The sequence below is a fragment of the Melanotaenia boesemani genome, chromosome 12, assembly GCF_017639745.1.
Source record: "Melanotaenia boesemani isolate fMelBoe1 chromosome 12, fMelBoe1.pri, whole genome shotgun sequence".
In the NCBI taxonomy this organism is placed as follows: Eukaryota; Metazoa; Chordata; class Actinopteri; order Atheriniformes; family Melanotaeniidae; genus Melanotaenia; species Melanotaenia boesemani.
Genome location: NC_055693.1, coordinates 19,618,483 through 19,636,312, shown reverse-complemented (window position 1 = coordinate 19,636,312; position 17,830 = coordinate 19,618,483). Strand labels below are relative to the sequence as shown.

General features: G+C 38.4%; 1 protein-coding gene across 2 annotated transcripts in view; it reads left to right on the top strand.

Annotated features, from left to right (window-relative positions):
• Window positions 1–9,696, top strand: part of galnt13 (UDP-N-acetyl-alpha-D-galactosamine:polypeptide N-acetylgalactosaminyltransferase 13) — a 48,450-nt gene extending 38,754 nt beyond the window's left edge. Inside the window, exon 12 of one of the 2 annotated variants that reach the window (XM_042002233.1) lies at window positions 7,338–9,696. In XM_042002233.1, the coding sequence (XP_041858167.1) occupies window positions 7,338–7,478 (141 nt within the window). In that variant the 3' untranslated portion in view covers window positions 7,479–9,696. Of the gene's footprint in view, window positions 1–2,015; window positions 5,061–7,337 lie in introns of those variants that run through there. The other variant, XM_042002232.1, reaches the window with a different exon arrangement.
• The last annotated feature ends 8,134 nt before the right edge of the window (window positions 9,697–17,830 follow it).

The window sequence follows — 17,830 nt, the reverse complement described above, 5'->3', positions numbered from 1 at the left end:
ATTCAGTGAAATGATGGAACAGATGTTGTGTGCAGAAAACAGAAAAGCATTTTGAATCTCAAGGGATAACTAAAATATTTTCCTGAAGCCTTCCTTCCTCACAAGTCAAAATACATTATGGGTTATACAACTCAAAAAGCATTTTTGTATTAACAATTTATGCATTTTTTAACCACTGAGGAGATGCTTAAAAACTGGTGATGTTATCTTTGTGTGATTGAGATGTCCCATTGTTGACAGGTTGATATGACAGGATGAGGAAGATCAGAGGCCGTCCCATAAAGCAATGAACAATCATTTCATTACGCTTTGTTCTCTGCTGCTTTCTTAAAGTGAAAAAAGCTGAATAATTCATAAACTAAGAAGACTGGTCTCCCTTGTAAACAGCATTGGGGTTTCACCACTGTCAGTAACGGAGGTTATTTTTAGCTCAGGTGTGACTGACAAGGACTGAAACGAGGGTGACTACAGTACCACGAACATTTTCATCTGATCATCAGCTTTATTTTCACATGAATACATGAATTTTTTTTTTATATACATTTCCTGCCTTTTGGCTGAGACCGGTGGCTTAATTCTTAATTCTTTTACGTCTTTGCTGCTGTTTCAATTAGAAATGAGCTCTGCTGACAAAAAAAAAAAAAAAAAAGTTACAATAATTTTTGTGATGAAAAATATTCCCAAAGAAGAAAGATAATGTGTGGAAATTTCACATATTTTAGCTATTTAGCTGTAAACTCACATATTTATCCATTTTTGTTGATACATTTAGCTGCTTGTGTTCATATATAAACAGCTGTTATCTGATTCACACTTAGAGAAAAGCTGGGCATAAAAATGGAACTAATTAGTTTATTGGAGATACAATGTTTGAGTCACGCATTGTCAGGCATCAAATTCACAAAGTGAAATGACATTGTCTCTATAATATGTCTGCATTCATGTCGTGGTAGATTGATAGTTATTTACAAATGAAAATTATAATGATGATTATTATGATAAATGATGTGTCAGGCTGTATCAGTCAATCAAAAAAAAAAAAAAACTCAACTTTTAGTCTGAAGTATTTAAAAGCCATTAAAAAGTGCATCATTCAAATCATAAAACGTATCTAAAATGCACACATTAGCCATAACATTAAAACCACTGACAGATAAAATAAATAACATCAGTGTGATATCCTACTGGAAAAACAGGCTTCTTTGACTACTGACAACTGCAACATACACACACATACATACATACTTAAATTCTTTCTATGGTAACATCTCTTCCCTCCACCAGTAACCTCCCACAGCAGGGCAGACGTGTACCCTACAAAAATTGTCAATAGAGGGCTCAAAGAACACAACTAAGTTTGAGGCGTTCACCCAGGCAAACTCCCCAGATACCAGTCTGAGGGACTCTTATGGAAAGAAAACCCAATTCAAAGAGACACTAACCCTTAACCCACAAGACCCAAAGGATTTACTGCTACAGGTCCCTGTGCCAGATACTGCAGGACACCCTGAGAGGTTGTTTGTGGCCTGCCAAGTCAGACATTAACATTAAGAGGACCTCCACAATATTAGGCTGATGATCACAATGTATGCCTGATTCATGTAAACATTTGATACTTTTAATTCTATAAAAGTTTAGATGGGCTATATCCACAAAAGGTTATTTGCAAGATGTAGGATTAGATCAGCAAATACATTGAAACTTAAGACCGGTTAGCTTCTGATCTGCTTCAAACACCCCCCCCCCCCCCACCCCCCCCCCCCCCCCCCCCCCCTTTTTTTTTTTTTAATACCTTTTAGTCCCATTAGCTATTAGCATTTGTAATATTTCATGGTAATCCTTTATGTATGTCAGTTTTTATTTGTGGTTATGCTATCAGGTCCATAGTTTAAATACCACAAAGGGAAGGTTTGAAGTTTGCCATGAAGAGCAGATCTCCAGTCTGACAATGACTTGATGATTCTGTGACTTACCTACACAACCATCTGTCCCTCTTCCCTCCTGGCTCGCTGCAGAAGCACACCTTCCTCCACATCATCACCCAATCATGTCTGACCATCAGCCGCCTGGAGGACGGCACCTACGGCCCCACCGTGGAGTACTGTAACAACAGTCCCTTACAGTCCTGGATCCTCCACAACTACACTCGCCTGGAGGTTGCCAAAAAACTTTACTTCAGTTCCACGGATTACATTCTTTAAACTGACATCTGCTCTTGGGGGTCCATGTGGGGGGTGCCGCCTGAGGTGAGCAGAGTAGAATAAGCTAGATGTAGAGTAGAAGCAGGTGGTCAATTTAGTTGCTATCTAGTGCTGTAGTTAAGTATTTTTACAGCATGTGGTTGATATTGGGAAACTGAAGCAGATCGTTGCTTCAGTTTGTAGGTTTTTTCTTCTTTTTTAAACTTGTTTTAGGCCCTAAAAAACATGAACTCAGAGCATATTTTATTTTAAGTCAGAATGTGCTTGCAGATTGTTTTGGGAAGCAATGAAAAGCTTTTAGCGGTGACCTTTTAGAGGAAATGCTTAAAGACAGGGGACAGACACGTTAAGCAATGACAGATGTCCCATCAAGATGCTTCTGTGTATAAGATGCTATCTCCAAGACCTTTCGGTAGTCTTCATGCTAAATTAGATCTCGTTTGACATTTATTTTCCAACATAAATATTTGATTTTAATGTGAAAATCCACTGGCTGTCTCCTGGACAGCCCACGCCTGCTGAGTGATGTTTGAGACGGAGGAGGATGTGTTTATTTTTAGTTGATTATCCGCATGCAGGGCTGATTGAAACGGGCTTCCCATTGTTTGCAAGCTCTTTGAAGTGATCCTTCATTGTGAAGCCACCTTTCATGGCTCTGGACTCTTATGCTGCCCTCGTATTGGCCTGAAGCAGCTGTGCACACTGTGCCACGTACATATTGTAAAATCTGTGAATCCCAGTCATCAGTGCCTTTCACCACTCATCCTCCTTATTTACATACGTCTGTTAGAAATGTTCCTTCTCTCAGCATTTTTGTCTGTTTCAGGGTTATTTTTCTTGCCTTTTTCAGCTTCTGTGTCTGTTATTTTCTCTCTGGCTTTTTCTGTTCTCCTGCGTTATCTCAAGTTTGCACTGCAGAATCCCACATCTTCGTAAGTCTCAAAAGGCTAAAGAACACCTAGCATGCCACAGTTTTGCTGTCCGAGCAGGTTAAATTGGGTTAGAAGCTCCCAGAACTGCTGGTGTATATCAGAATTGCAGCAGAGGAGTGACCCGCTGTTAGATGGCCTGATTTGCTGTTCACACTCAGAGCAGGGCACCATTAAACCAAATGAAACTGTTGCTCACTCTGCCTTGAGATGAAAGAAATATGCTGTTTTTGTTTCAGTCGTAAAAAGCAGCTCAGCTGTCTAGATCTTCTTCCACAGTCAAACAGTGACTTCTTCCTTGCTGCAAAGCCTTTGTACTGCCTGGTGAAAAATCGGATCCTCGTCCGAGGCTTACAGTTAGAGGCTGTCCTCATTTAATTAGCTGGTCTCAGCTGTGCACACATTCAGTAACTCGCTTCGTTTGCTGGGAGGCAGAGATGGGAGTTTTCTCTGCCCCAAAGCTAGCATTAAATAATTATGATCAGAGGACAAGACCTCCACACTTCTAATAATTTCATCAAGTGTTGAGTTTTTTTTTTCTCCACCCTCCACTCTGATACTCCTTCTGTTGTCTCTTGCCATTTCAGCAAGTTTGTGTCTTTGAAAGAAGGGAAAACTACTTCTCTCAATAATACCCCAACCAGCCTTATGACTTATAAATTAGATTTACCTGCAGCCTAGAGGTGGTCCAAGCCTGAATGTGCCTTTTAAGAATGTTATTTATTGGTCCTACAATATTTTTTTCTCTCAGGCTTACACTAACATTATCACTTGTCTTTTTTTTTTTTTTTTTTTCATTTTCTGAATAAAACAAGCATATCATTCTTTTGTCTGGTCTTTTGGCAGGTGCGTAAGATTGTGTGCCACCTGCTCTTTGTTCTTACTCTGTTTGAACAAATGTGCCTCGTAGGGGAGTCGGCAGTGTGCACTTCAGGAAATATGTATGTGTATGCCCGTGTGTGAGTGAGCACTTATTTGTATCCAGGCAAAGAATGTCAGGCCCTTGTGCTTTATAGCATAAGATCAAACATGGTCTGAGCATCTGTGTGAGCTCATTAGTCTGAATATCCGCTGTCAACAGCAAAAGCACAATCTTGTTTTAATGAAGAATAATGCTTCAACCACAGGATAAAAACAGCCATGCCAGTGTATGTCTTTTGTAATGTTCAGACTGAAATTTTGTTTTGAGTTTCATTTTATGTTGGTTGATAATGCTGCATGAGGCTGTTAAACCTGACATACTTTCTGTTACTTTTTTTTCATGAAATCCACTAATTTCTTTAATGTAGTAGCACTGTATGGTGTTTTAGGACTGATCTTTAATTTTTTTTATCCATAAAAGACCTGTTCTCCTGTGTTTATGATCATTATTATGAGAAAAGCAACTGAAGTGAAATTATAGAAGCATACTACTTCTGAGGGCATAAATATAAATGGTTAATCAAGGAGAACTCTCCTGCTGTTGCTAGTGGGGGATGTTATCTCCAATGCCATCACCACAGATTCTCTCTGTGGTTCATGGACATGTGTTGCTTAAGTTCAGCACATCACAGCAGGCATGCTTTCCAGTTGGACCTGTCGTCTGGCTTTTCTGGCTCTCGTGATGGAGCAGCAGACAGGCAGGACTGACAGGTGAGAGGGGACAAACAGCAGGCATCGATAATGGCCCTGCTCCACTCTGCTGTGACAGTGAGCCAGCATGCACACAACCAGAACCTTGAAAACGAACCAGCTTAATGAAATTCAGACATCATTGATTTTCTTACGGTGTCTTTCATGAAGTGGGCTGTTAATCAGTCATTGTCACCTGAGCTGAAGCTGGCACATTCTGAAACAGCCTGTCTCATGGTCAATTTCATTTGTAGATGATGGCACATCTGATGTGTGATGTTGCATCTCTTCTTTTTTTTTATTTTATTTTTTTAAATGAAGGCTGATGTTATTAAAACATGCAGATAACAGAGTTTTCCCATTTTCTTTAAAGTAATGTTTTGCTCTTAGTGTCTTTCTGTTTTGCTGCTGCTACTCATGAAATTATTTTACATTTATATTAATAGTTATTCACACAAACAGTATAATGTGGCAGACATGAATCAAACAGCATTTGTGATTTTGATTCAAATATTTAATTTTTAGCCAATTACTACTGCGTACCATTTTGTGTTTCCAATTTTCTCCTCTGTCATACGGTACAATTCTTTCTCTACAGCTGAGTATAGATGTAAATGTATAAAGAACTGTGATGAAGTCAGCTAAAAGCAGATGTATTGTAAAATGTCACAGATAAACTAGTACCGATAAACTAATAGTACTAATGGTCCTTATCAAACGAATCGCATGGCTCACAGGTTTAATTAGAAAAAAACTGTTAATGAGGAGTAAGCTGTTTGAATAATCAGACTGAATAAAATTAAGTTGATGAAAGTGATGAAACTTGAAAGCAGTGGATAATACTGTATATACAATATGCGTTAGTTATTCTTAGATACAGAGATCATTTTTAGCCTATGCAGTTTGGCCTGGCTGTTCACAGCATTTCTAACATTTCATCTCATTGGTTTGGGTTTTATTGCCGACTAAAGAAACACCTACTTATCCACAGATAATAATGGAGACCAACACAGAGCTAAAAGAGAACGATACCCAAGCGTGAGCCATTTCCAACACAGCTTATTTTGACCTATTTGGAGTGAAAGCTTTGTTCAAAAAAGCTTTCTAAAAACTTTTTAATTTTCCTGGAAACTCTAAACTTTTGTTTCTCAGCCTAAGAAAAAACTAAACCTGAATAAAAGAAAGGATAGGTTAAATGTCACCTTGTATTGTAAATGACTTACTTTACCATCATGCCCCCAGTAGTTTTTAAAATTTCAAACAAATGTCTCTTGAAAATGTTGCTATGATGTTCACATCGCTTCAAGCTTGAACACTTAATTAATGATCCATCTGTCTCTCCAGCTCACGATGGGTTGATAGGACAAATTATATTTGATGTTCTGGAAATATTACTTTCTAATGTGATGTAAATGTTGTAGTTCTGATGTTTTTTTTTTTTTTTGCTGTTGCTGCAAAATACTGATATAATATGCAGTTTAGTTAGACCACAGCACTATATTAGCTTATAGCTATTTAGAATTTTTGGAGCCTCGTTCTTGTTGGATTTTTGTATGCAGAGGATGCAGGATATGATGCAGAAAGTACTCTGTAGAAATAAATGTGTTTTGTTTGCAGTTTGTTGAAATGGCAGATGAAGCTCCTAGATGACTTTTTGTAAAACCATCTGTATTCCACCATATCCACAATACCATCGGCAGAAAAGGGTGCTAAGCAGTAATTCTTACCAGCACACACATTTGCTCATTTTGCAGTGTGTACCCCTGATTAACTGCTTTGTTCACACATTGTCACACCCTGCAATCATTCTGAGATTTTCTAGGGAAGCTGGAAAATCTCCACAAGAAGTCCAGAGTGAATGTTGGAGAAATTTACTGTCTCACATGCAGCCTCTCCATAACATCTCTGGAAATGTCACCCTGTAGGAAAGCGCTTTGTTTAATCAGAGACTATCTGTGTGTCCATGATTTATTTCTCTGCTGCTCCCTCTTTAACCTAGCAGCTCACTCACTTTTGCTTGACTTATTTCGACTAATTTCGGGGAAGAGTGCACAATTTAAACTTTGTGTAAACGCAAAAGGATCAAATGATCTGCGGTGTGGGGTGATTATCTTCAGTGGCATTAGCAGCCCAAGAGAAAGGTTAACATTAAGCCTGCCTTTTTATAATCTGAAGCACAAAAGATAGCTGAGATTTCTTTTCTTACACTTTTTTACACTTTGATTTCTCAACAGAGAAATCCTTCCAGTAAAGTTGAAAATGGCAAGTCTTGGTGTGTGATCTAATATAGTGAGGCATCACTCTCACCTTTTCATATGCATATAATGTGCCATTTTCATAGTTGATGGAGGCAAAGTCCACAGGGAAGGGAAGTAGCTAGTTAAAGTGTGACTGTGAAGGTTAAAATAAGTTATCCCTGCATATTTCACTTCCCTTACAAGAGCTGATACAGAGTCAACGACACAGACAACTCTGAACAAAGTGAGCATCACTGATTGACACAACCTGTCTTTAAATTGTATTTGTCTCACCTGTAAATTCATCATTTACATTTACAGCTGTGTAACTGACTGTGGTGTCATTCTTCTCTCCTTAGCGACTCACGCTGCTGCACGTGAACAGCAACCAATGTTTGGATATGCCGTCTGAGGAGGACAAGATGGTCCCAACCCTCAGAGACTGCAACGGCAGCCGTTCCCAGCAGTGGCTGCTCCGTAACATGACCCTGAGTGTCTGATCCCTCACCTCAGTACTCCCCCCACTGCTCCATCCTCCTAACCTGCACTGGCTGTCCACACCATCACCAGGTGGCTCTCAGCACACACAACAATGGCTTCCTCTTGTAACAGCCTGGCTAATAAACAAAGATCCTGGCAACATCGGCTTACCTTCCGTAATGGAGGCGTATCCTCTTACAGCTGGCAGCATGTTGGAAGCTGCACCTGCCTTTCTGTCCACGTGTGGCTTTGGGGTCCTGATTGTGTTGAAGGTGGGAAAAACAAGAGTATAACGTATAACATGGGACACATGCTACCTGTGTATCTGCTGGTGAACTGTGTTAACTGAAGAGCATCTGAAGTACTGTAAGACACACCTCTGGTGTGGTCTGCACTGTAAATGGCCCTCCTTGTGTGATGTCCATGTAATGCATTTATATGTCCACTGTGGTCACAATCTTAAATCAGCTCAGCTGGTTTACTGCTCATCCTTTAACCATATCAGTTTCCATTATGTTCAGCGAAAAGGGAGGGTTTGTTGATGGATTTATGTATCAGATGATGATTGAAAGCTAAAAAACTTTATACCATCTATTGACAACACATCAGATATTTATTTTCTATTCACTTTTGGTGTAATAAGCTATAATAATACTCCAGCTATTGAGTATATTTATTTCTCTTTACAATAGAGGATGAACATATTTGTGGAAACTGTCTAAGCTTTCAACTGCTTGGTTGGAGTTTCCCATGGCAACAGTTGCAGACATCAGGGTCAGCATCACCACTGTAAGAGACACTGTGTCAACTTTAGTGGTGCTTTACAGAGTGGAGAATGTGGCAGACCAACATAAACTTCCTACTAAGATTGATACAACTGTAGCATCAGATGTTTAAGATATTTGTCTTTTTCTCTTGCATTAGACTTGACTTTGTGGTAAAAAAAACTAACTTGGAATGTGACAAGCTTTCTGTGTGATGAGAGCTGCCTTCCCAGATGTTGACCCATCAAATTGCAGCCATTTACCACCCACAGAAAGAACTAATGTGGGGTGTGTTTCAATGCAAAACAACTGATGCAGTTTAGTCTTTTATTGAACATATGCATGCAAGGCATACAACTCTACACTTTTTTTTCTGAGACTGTTTAATTTAGAAAAAAACATGTTAGCAAAAGTCCCTCAAATTCTGACCAGAAACCTAACCCAGTCACTGGTAAATCTACCTTTACTCTAACTAATGTAACACTTATGCCCACATCAGCAGCCAATCGTGTGGCAGCTTCCTCATGAATATTAATGGATTTACCCAGCACCTCCTCAGCAAAAACAAATGATCATCTCTAGATGTAAATGGGTTATTCTAACATAATGAGAACGCAGTTCTTCATGTAATTCTACACTACTGAAAACATAATTATGAATATCATATTTCATTCTTGCCAACAGAGCTCCTTAAATGTGACCCACTGGGATTTTAACCTTTACAAATATTTACTTGTCCTTTTTAACACAGAAACCATGTTGTGAAGACAAGATCTTTTAGAAAACCCCCAACATATCTTTCACATTTCAGTATTAATTGGTGTTTCAGGAAAACAGGAAATTATTATTAATGGGTTGTTTAATGGGAAAAAAGAAACTAGAATGGGAATGTTGAACTTTTCCCCTAAATAATAACGTCATGGAAATATCACACTTTATTAATAATAGCTATGCGAGAGCATCATTACTTAAAACTTTTTGTTTTGTTAAATCAGTTTCTTTAAGATTTTAGACTCTCATTTGGAATAATCTTCAAGTCACAGTGTCTTGAAGAGGAATAGTTATGCGTGCCTTCAGAAACTTGTTTAGTTTGTTTCTGTGGTTGTTGGATGATGGGATTATTTTTGTTTGTTTTTCCATTCAGACAAAATGCTAAAGCATATTGATATCAACTAATTTTCTTATCTTCTTGGCAACATCAATTATTCATGTCATTTGCAGAAAGTGAATTCTCATCCCATAATTTACACTTTTCACTACATTGTAAGCTGGAATCAGGCCACAAATGTTATTGTACATTTATCTGTGAACATGTTTCTAATGCCGTTATCGTTGTACATACAGAATCAACTATTTTTCTAAGATGCTTTAAAACTTGAACATTTGCCAGTGAAAAGACATTGAATGATAAGATCGCAGATGTTGGAAAGGGGGAATTAAAAAAAAAAAAAAAAACTGTATCTTGTGTTCTGGATTTCATCAGTCCTGCAAAACAAAGTTTCGGACATGAGCGTGCGTGAGCGGGTGAAATACTGTTAATGCTACTTGAATACTGAATCCTTGCCAAGTGCCTGCTTGGCATTCAGATGAAAATTCAATGACCTCTTTGATATTAAACACACACATTTATTGTTTCTCATAATCTTAAAGTGCATGGTGTTAAAATAGGAATGTAATGTTTCATTGTACTGGTTGCAAAGTGATGATAACTGTTTGTACGTTTTACCTTTTTGTAGAAAAATAAAGAAAACTTCTTCTAAACATAGATTTAGCATTAAATTCTTTGGCCATATGAACACCAAAACACAAGTTGCATGACTCACTGCCAGGCTGCTTTTTTAAAGTGGTAAATTACAGACTTTCTTCATTAATGACAGGACAACACCTGTACAACAGGTTGCCATAAGAATGACCTTGTAATGGATGTTACCTCCTGCTTTTGTTCATGTGTAAGGAGCCTGCCATTGACAGCTGATGAAGCTACGCCTGACATGGGTCATTATTCTTTGTACATTTTAGCTAAGAAGGCTTGACCTTTCAGAGGACTCTGCTTTGTTAAAGTCTGAGAGGCAGAATTACTCTCCCTGAACAGGACTGAAAGACGAAGAGCCAGGATGAGTGGAGATGGAGAAGAGGGACTATCTAACTGGCATTGAGTGCTGTGAATACTGTATAATTCATTATTTTAAAGAGGTCGTATTGTTCTTTTTTGGGTGCTTTATCCCCCCCCATTTACAGTCAGTGTGTTGTAAAGCTTTTTGTACAAAATAGGTCTGCAAATTTACACCATAGAAATCCACACAATAAGGAGTTTTGGCTCTTGGTCAAAGGACACCTCAACTGCCTGAAACATGGCGTTTACTTCCTTAATATAAGAGCACTATTCTGCAACATATTTGACTTCCTAGTGGCCGGTTTATTCTGCCTTAATCAGATGCTACCTCATATTCCCATTTTTTAACCAATAGGAAAACTTGGCTGTTTCAGTAAAGCCTTGTTTCCACCAACGAGTCGGGACATTTAGGGTGCCTATATGGTTTGTAAATGGTAAATGGTCCATATTTATATAGCGCTTTACTGTACCTGGGATGATACCCAAAGCGCTTTACATCATACATCACATTCACCCATTCATACACACATTCACACACTGATGGTGGAAGCTGCCATGCAAGGCGCTCAACCACGACCCATCAGGAGCAGTCAGGGGTTCGGTGTCTTGCCCAAGGACACCTTGACATGAACTCGACTTGGCCGAGGATCGAACCGGCAACCCTTGGGTTAGAAGACGACGGCTCTACCTTGCTGAGCCCCGCCGCCCCCATATCCAATGAGATTGTAAACTGCAATCTCATTGGATAAAGATATTCAAAAATCTTCACTCCTGTAATGTTGATGTGGTACAGTGGAACAGCTGTCAACCAGTCAGTAAGTCCATCACCAAGAGCTCCACATGGTGCAAGGCATTAAAAACCATCTTGGTCTAAGTGGCAGGAACCTCCTTGGATAACAGCTCCTCTCCTGTTTGTGTGTAAACAAGACACACGATGAAGCACTTTTGTGCACGGTTAAATAAGTGTGAGTATTTGTCTCAAACTTTAAAAACTCCAAACTTATTTGAACAGCAAAGCTGCAGAAACTGGCTTGAATAACTTTTAATAAGAAATTGAACTTATGTTTATATCCCAAACTATAGTTGGACATTTTCAGAAATCTGTTTTTTAGGTGTGAGATGTTTGAATAGTGAATATGAATGTCCATTTAACACACCCAGAAATAAGCACACAGATTTGTGGTTTGTAGGTCCTGCCCTATGTATTGTCTTGGAAAAGGGACTGTTTTCTTTCCCATAAGATAAGACCATACTCTCTCAAAGAATGTTAGGGTAGGGACAGAGCTGTTCAAGCTGTATTCCCTTGCTTCATATCACAATGCTGAGTGCCACATATCACCAGCTTCTTATAGTTAATAGAGAGAGAGTTTAATATACAGAACTATCTGAATGACACAGGAACAAGAGGGACCTTTGTGAAAAACACACTCTTTGTCCAACACAATACATTCCCATTTCTTTCCCAAAGGGTTTTGATAAATATTTTGTAAACCTTTCTGAGATTGTCACAGCAGAGGTATTAACAGTTGTGGAGCTGACAACACATCAGAGCATCACCACACTTTCAGCAGGGGCCCTCTTGGGACTGACCAAGGGTTCAAACAGTCTCACACCTGTAGGAAATCAGAAACAGGCTGGTTAACTGGACCTGCGAGGATAAGATAGTGGTTTTGTGGCACAGCCAGGGGAGTCCATTAAGGGGTGTGAGGCCTTTGAATACTATCCTTAATGGAAACATTATCTGAAGCTATCTGAGACGCACTTGGCCCTTGAAAGCATAACATACTCACCACAGAGGCTGTATAGTTCTGATTTATATAAAGCTAGAACACACTGAAACTCAGGGAATATCTATAACTGTGGCTATGTCCAGGGATAAGTGACTGTTGCCAACATTTTTTGTAATTCTCTGACTTTTTTTCCCCTCTAATGTTAACATTTGTGTAAAAGTTAATCTAGTTTTAAGAAACCAGGTCGATCTTAAGTTTCTTCAAAATACAAAAATAACGTGCAAAATTGTTATCCCATTTCACCTTGTTGATGCCACTAAAACAAATCAATGCATCCAACACAGAAAGCTTTTGACTTGTCTTAATGTCATGTTGGGTCACAGTCACATGGTTTGTTCAGCCGCACTTTGTACAAAACTGTAGCAGGCTCTGATGACAGAAAGTGTGAAAATAAATTCATCCCTAAAGCAGTAGATGATGATGATTATTATTTTTGTGCCAAGTAAGCTATTTCTGTTTAGAAGCAGATTTGAGGTCTGAGTATGACCAACTCAGAGGTCAAGAGCTTGACAAGACGCATTTTGGTACATGCAGCCATGTTGCCATGACAACAAGACAATATCTGGGATTTGAGTAATTGTCCTTGGTAAGTGTCAGTTACTTAGTAGTTACAGTAAATTATGTGAGATAGTAAACATTAAATATAACAAAAAAAAAAAAAAAAAAAAAAAAAAAATGGACGATTTCAGTTTGCAGCCTGAGCTGATCCCAAATCCACAAGGCAAATCTGTTAGTCAGTACCGAAGCAGAGACGGTGGAATACTGAAGAATATAGTGTGTAAATGTAGCCTGTTTTGGCCCAATACATCTGCATTACTTTTATGAACTCGCCATTGATTAAATTTATTAAAAAAAACATTCTGGTCAAATACCTCACACGTTGAAGGTAAATCCAGATATTTGGGGCACCTCTTCCTTTGACAAAAACTCACATTTTTAATCCTTTTCAAAAAGGTTCCAATCCAGGGGAACTTCCAAGGACACCGCAGCAGGAATTGGACACCTTGCCTCTCAGCATGTGGTTTTCTCTCTGTTTCCATTAGAACATCAGGACTAGAATCTCTCAGTGCTTTCGTGCATCGCCTTCAAATACAATGCTGTACATTTTCTGTCGCATCTCTCCAAGTGTCACCCATGTGCTTGATTGTTTGCCCGTCTGCCTGTGTCTCCCAGCTCTCTCTCTATATATGAGGTTCCATTAACACAGTGAATCCAATACATTATAAAAGAGGGGTGGAGGGGGAGGGAATAATCAGCCCTCTGGATGTGCCTTTTCTCTTCACTTGAGGCCAATGGAAAAATCCTGCACTTAATTGTTAAGGGGACCTGAAGTTCCACAGCGCCTGCATTGAAAAGCAGCTTTAATTAGACTTTGGGGCCAGTATCTCAGAGGGGGTCAGATCTACCACCACAGAAGGCAAACAAACACCCACACACACTGAAAACATACACTGCCTGTCTGTAAATGCACAAAGCCAGCCTAGGGATTGAACCGAGACATTTCTGATGTATGCTTACAATCTGTTGAGTAATTTTTATTGATTTTCAGGGAGGAAGTTGCTCTAACAAGCAGCTCCTATGTGATAATCTCCTTTTAGCGACCAAAGCAGTGATTAGGAGGAGGGGCCCTGCTGCTTTCAGCAGTAATTGTGTAATAATCAATCATCAATCTCCAGAAGCTGTTCTACAAAGCACTCCTGTTCAGATGCTATTTTTGACTACAGTAGCAACTAATAAGACCTTGCTTCAGCTGGGAAAGGAAAAACAAACAGACTACATCAGAACAATAGTCACCTTTATCTGTGAGTGTACACTATTGAACTCTCTAATCTTCTACATTGCGTAGTCACTGGTTATGTAAATCTAACAGGTATCACTCTCATCATTTTTCCAATTACTTGGGAGCAGCTGTAAAATAATTTGATGACCACATGATATTAAAAATGTATTTGGCACTTGAAAAGCTCCACATTTTGACCCAAATGCTTGATGCTGCTCTGCTCATCCACCACATGGTTTCCCCCTCCACAGGAGTGCTCCAGCATCCACAGGCATGCATCAGATCATGTTAAAATCTAATATTTACGAGGAGACAAATTCATAGTACATGTCTTCTAAGTGAAGAAGGCTGTTTGTTCAAACGCACACACAAAAAAATCAATATTGTTGCAGCCAAATAAGATTACAGAGAATTTTTAGTGAGGAAGTCACAAATTTGTGGGGGGCATAGAAGAACAAATCAATCAAAACCAGCATCAAAGCTGAGGCGGTTCTCCCTGCTCTGTCTCTGATTGCTGAGATTATAGAGGAAGATGAGAAATTAGAGAAGATTGTCTGATCTTCCTGGTGAATGACCTCAAGTGCTATTCTAGCTGATTTGGAGAGGGGGACAAATAGATCTGGTGTCCTACATTGGTCTGATTAGATAAATAAATTATTCCCATTACCCACCCGCCCATCAGATTTTGCCTGAGCTATTTTTAAGAAATAGGTTACAGAAGATCATCAAAGTATTTCTGATCATTTACGAACACAAGTTTGCACAAACTGTTGCAGGAAGTGGCTTCTACAGAACATGTGGTGCACTACATGGTAAGGAAGTAGCATTTTGTTGTTAAAAGTAATTTTTTTCTGGGTGTGATTGTATAAAAAAAAAAACAAAAACAAACCTTTTTCTCCTTTGGAAGCAAAATATGCTGCTTTTAATAATACCCCCATCTTGAGACAAGAACAAATCTGCATATATTCCAATTTAGTGCACATTGTTACACATCAGCAGCCTCCTGGTGTGTGACAAGAACAAGCCCGGGCCTTAACCTCTTTCTTGTATTTAGCTGTCACTGACAAAGCCTCTGTGCTCAGCAGGATTAAAGAAGTGTTGCAGTGGGGTTGGGCACATTTGAATAATGGTTCAAGAAAGGGTTTCTATAGACTCCTTTCTTGCTGATCATTTCTAGAAGCATGAAAAGATAGCAGTTCTTTATGCAACTGTCTCTGTGACTATGAGGGATCCAGAAATGAGTCCATATGGCCATGAAAGCTCTTAAATGAATCGTGTGAAAATTGCCTCCTCCTTTAAAAAGTAAAAAAAAAAAAAAAAAGAGAGAGAAAGATATGCATGCACACTAATACATCTGCGTAACCAGACGTGTTAAGTTTAGCTTATGGTGGTGTCACTTAAAGACCCTGGAAATGTTTGATCTATATAAGATATATATTCTAGCTTTGTGTCATGCAAGTCCAACATAAACACACTATTTCTTGCTAAAGTTACAGTATCAGTGTCTTTACATTAACAATTACTGCTTTCTTTGCTCTCATCACTGATTTGAAGTGGGAAGTTTTTATATTTCTCATCTTTTTCTTGTTAATTTTTAATTAATTATGCCTAACAACTTATTTTGTTCTAAATTTGCAGTATAAAAGAAAGAAATATCTCATGCATGATATTATTGCATCAAAATTCAGCAGTTTTTCTGAAAAAACTGTATAGGCCAAGAGACATTTAAACTATTATAGGTCAGTTCTAGCTTTTTTTTTTTTATCTAATTGGTTTTGTTTTAACAAAAAGGAAGGTTTAGAGGTTCAGAAATATTTTATAATCATTTGATAAATGAGACAAATTTGTACTTTAACCGAAAATATCAAAGTATCAAAATAGAAAAACTATCAAATATATTGTGTAGATGGAGGTATAATTAGAATTCTCATCTTTTCCATCATATATTTGTGAGTATTTGTTCAGATGAATCATATAGAAACAAGCCTGTTAGGTAGGCTCCATGAATTCCTAAACTTGGTAAAATTGTATTTGTATTTTGTATTTTTTTTTTTTACTGTTTACAGAACAAAATCAAACCTTTCAGATAGAAACTCCAGAAAAACTATTTGGAATATTCATGTCAGGAAATACTTTGATTTCCAAGCCAGGTCAGAGTATTTAAATTCAGAAACATAGGATAGTACAGTAATGAAAGGAACGGTGCCATCACAGAGCCAACTACATCCTGGAGCTAAATTAATTGCCTATTATCAAAAGTGAATTCATGAGAAGAGAGACCATTTGCCAAAACTTGTGTAAAAACTTTTTGTCTCAGAGACAACATTGTGTAAAATACAGCTATTAAAAAAGATTGTGCTCATGGTGTTGGCTGACTGGCTGTTGGACAGACCAAACTAATTAGCCTTATTTCTACTCTGCAAACATGTGAATAGTCTCTTCTGCCTAATGAGAGCCTGAATGCATAGATTGGATGACCCATGTCCCTATTCGCTCATTATAAAGGCACAGAGTCCTGCAGAGGCTGGATAGCTAATGTTCACCTGGCAATTATGATGGCCTGGTGACTGATGGGGAAATCGTTTCCTGTCTGTTTGCCTCAAGAGGGCTGCATCACAGAGCCTTGCAGACAACGCTGGGAGGCATCTCAACTTTGCACAGTGCTGCCATGCAGCCATTCATTTGGAAATAGTTATGTCTGGTCTTAGTGCTGTTTTTAGAAGCTACTGTTTGTACAGTGAGGCTCACTGGGTTTGTACTAGATGTGGAATATCATGTGGTAAACCACAAGGAGCTACAAGAGAGAAGGCAGCTGGATTTTGCCTGGAACCAGACTGACTTAACAGCATATTGATCCGGGTGAGCTCAGACAGTGAATCCAGAAATGGCTGGAAAAGGAGACAACAAGCAGTACTGCATACTGACAATACATTTATCAGGCAAAAGATAAAATGCGGCTTTGTAATGTGGTAACAAGATGCCCACTTTTTTCCAGAAGTTTTGTGCAGTTCTATAAACTCAAAATCAAAAAAATATATAGAAAAAAGGGTGGAGATGGATTAACTATTTGTTGCAGAGATGCTGGTGTGTTGCTCCCCCGCCTCTTGTGTCTGACGGAAGCTGTGTGTGTGTGTGTGTGTGCATGTGTATGTCAACCTGTGCAGCTAAAATGTGAACATATTCCTCTGCTGCTGCAGTCTTGTTAATATGATGAAACCTTCTGGTTGCAGATTCTTTTGCCCATCTGCCCAAGTTTATGTTTTGCTTTCATGAAACCAAACGTTTTTGTAATCTTGTTAAAGTCTTGAGCAATATTTTTATTTTTAGGTCTTTAAAAAAGTTTTTCTTGGACATTATTTGAAATACTAATTTTCAGTCCAATGTCAGAGTAACATGCTTTTTATTTCTTTTTTTTTTTTTTCCATTCGTTAATTTATTAAGTCACTTAACACTGACCTGCATCATTCAAGCACAGAAAAGCATCTAACTCAATGGATGAATCAGTGTTATGTAAATAAATTACAAACTCAGCAGAAACTTTTCAGGGGATATATAAAGAAGTGCAGGCTGGCTCAAGACTTCACGGTACATTTGTTTAGAAATGTTCAAAGAAGAGGAAGTTAATATTAGAATATCATTAAAATATTTTTTGTTCACTTTTATACAGTGCACTACAAACGTTCAATCTGAGCGATTTAAAAGAGAGAATGGGTGTGTTTAGCTATTTTTATAGCTATAATTCATCACTGATGTTGAAAATAACAGACAGAGATTCTGTGACTGTGTTGCATTGAGCGTGAATCACGCTGCGTGATTATTGAAAAGTTATCATCTTTGCTACAGTTTCACATGTTTGAGCATTAGTAAAGGAAAAGAAATAAGCTGTCAAATCAGGTGAATCCTGTTCCCTCCCCCCTACAAATTG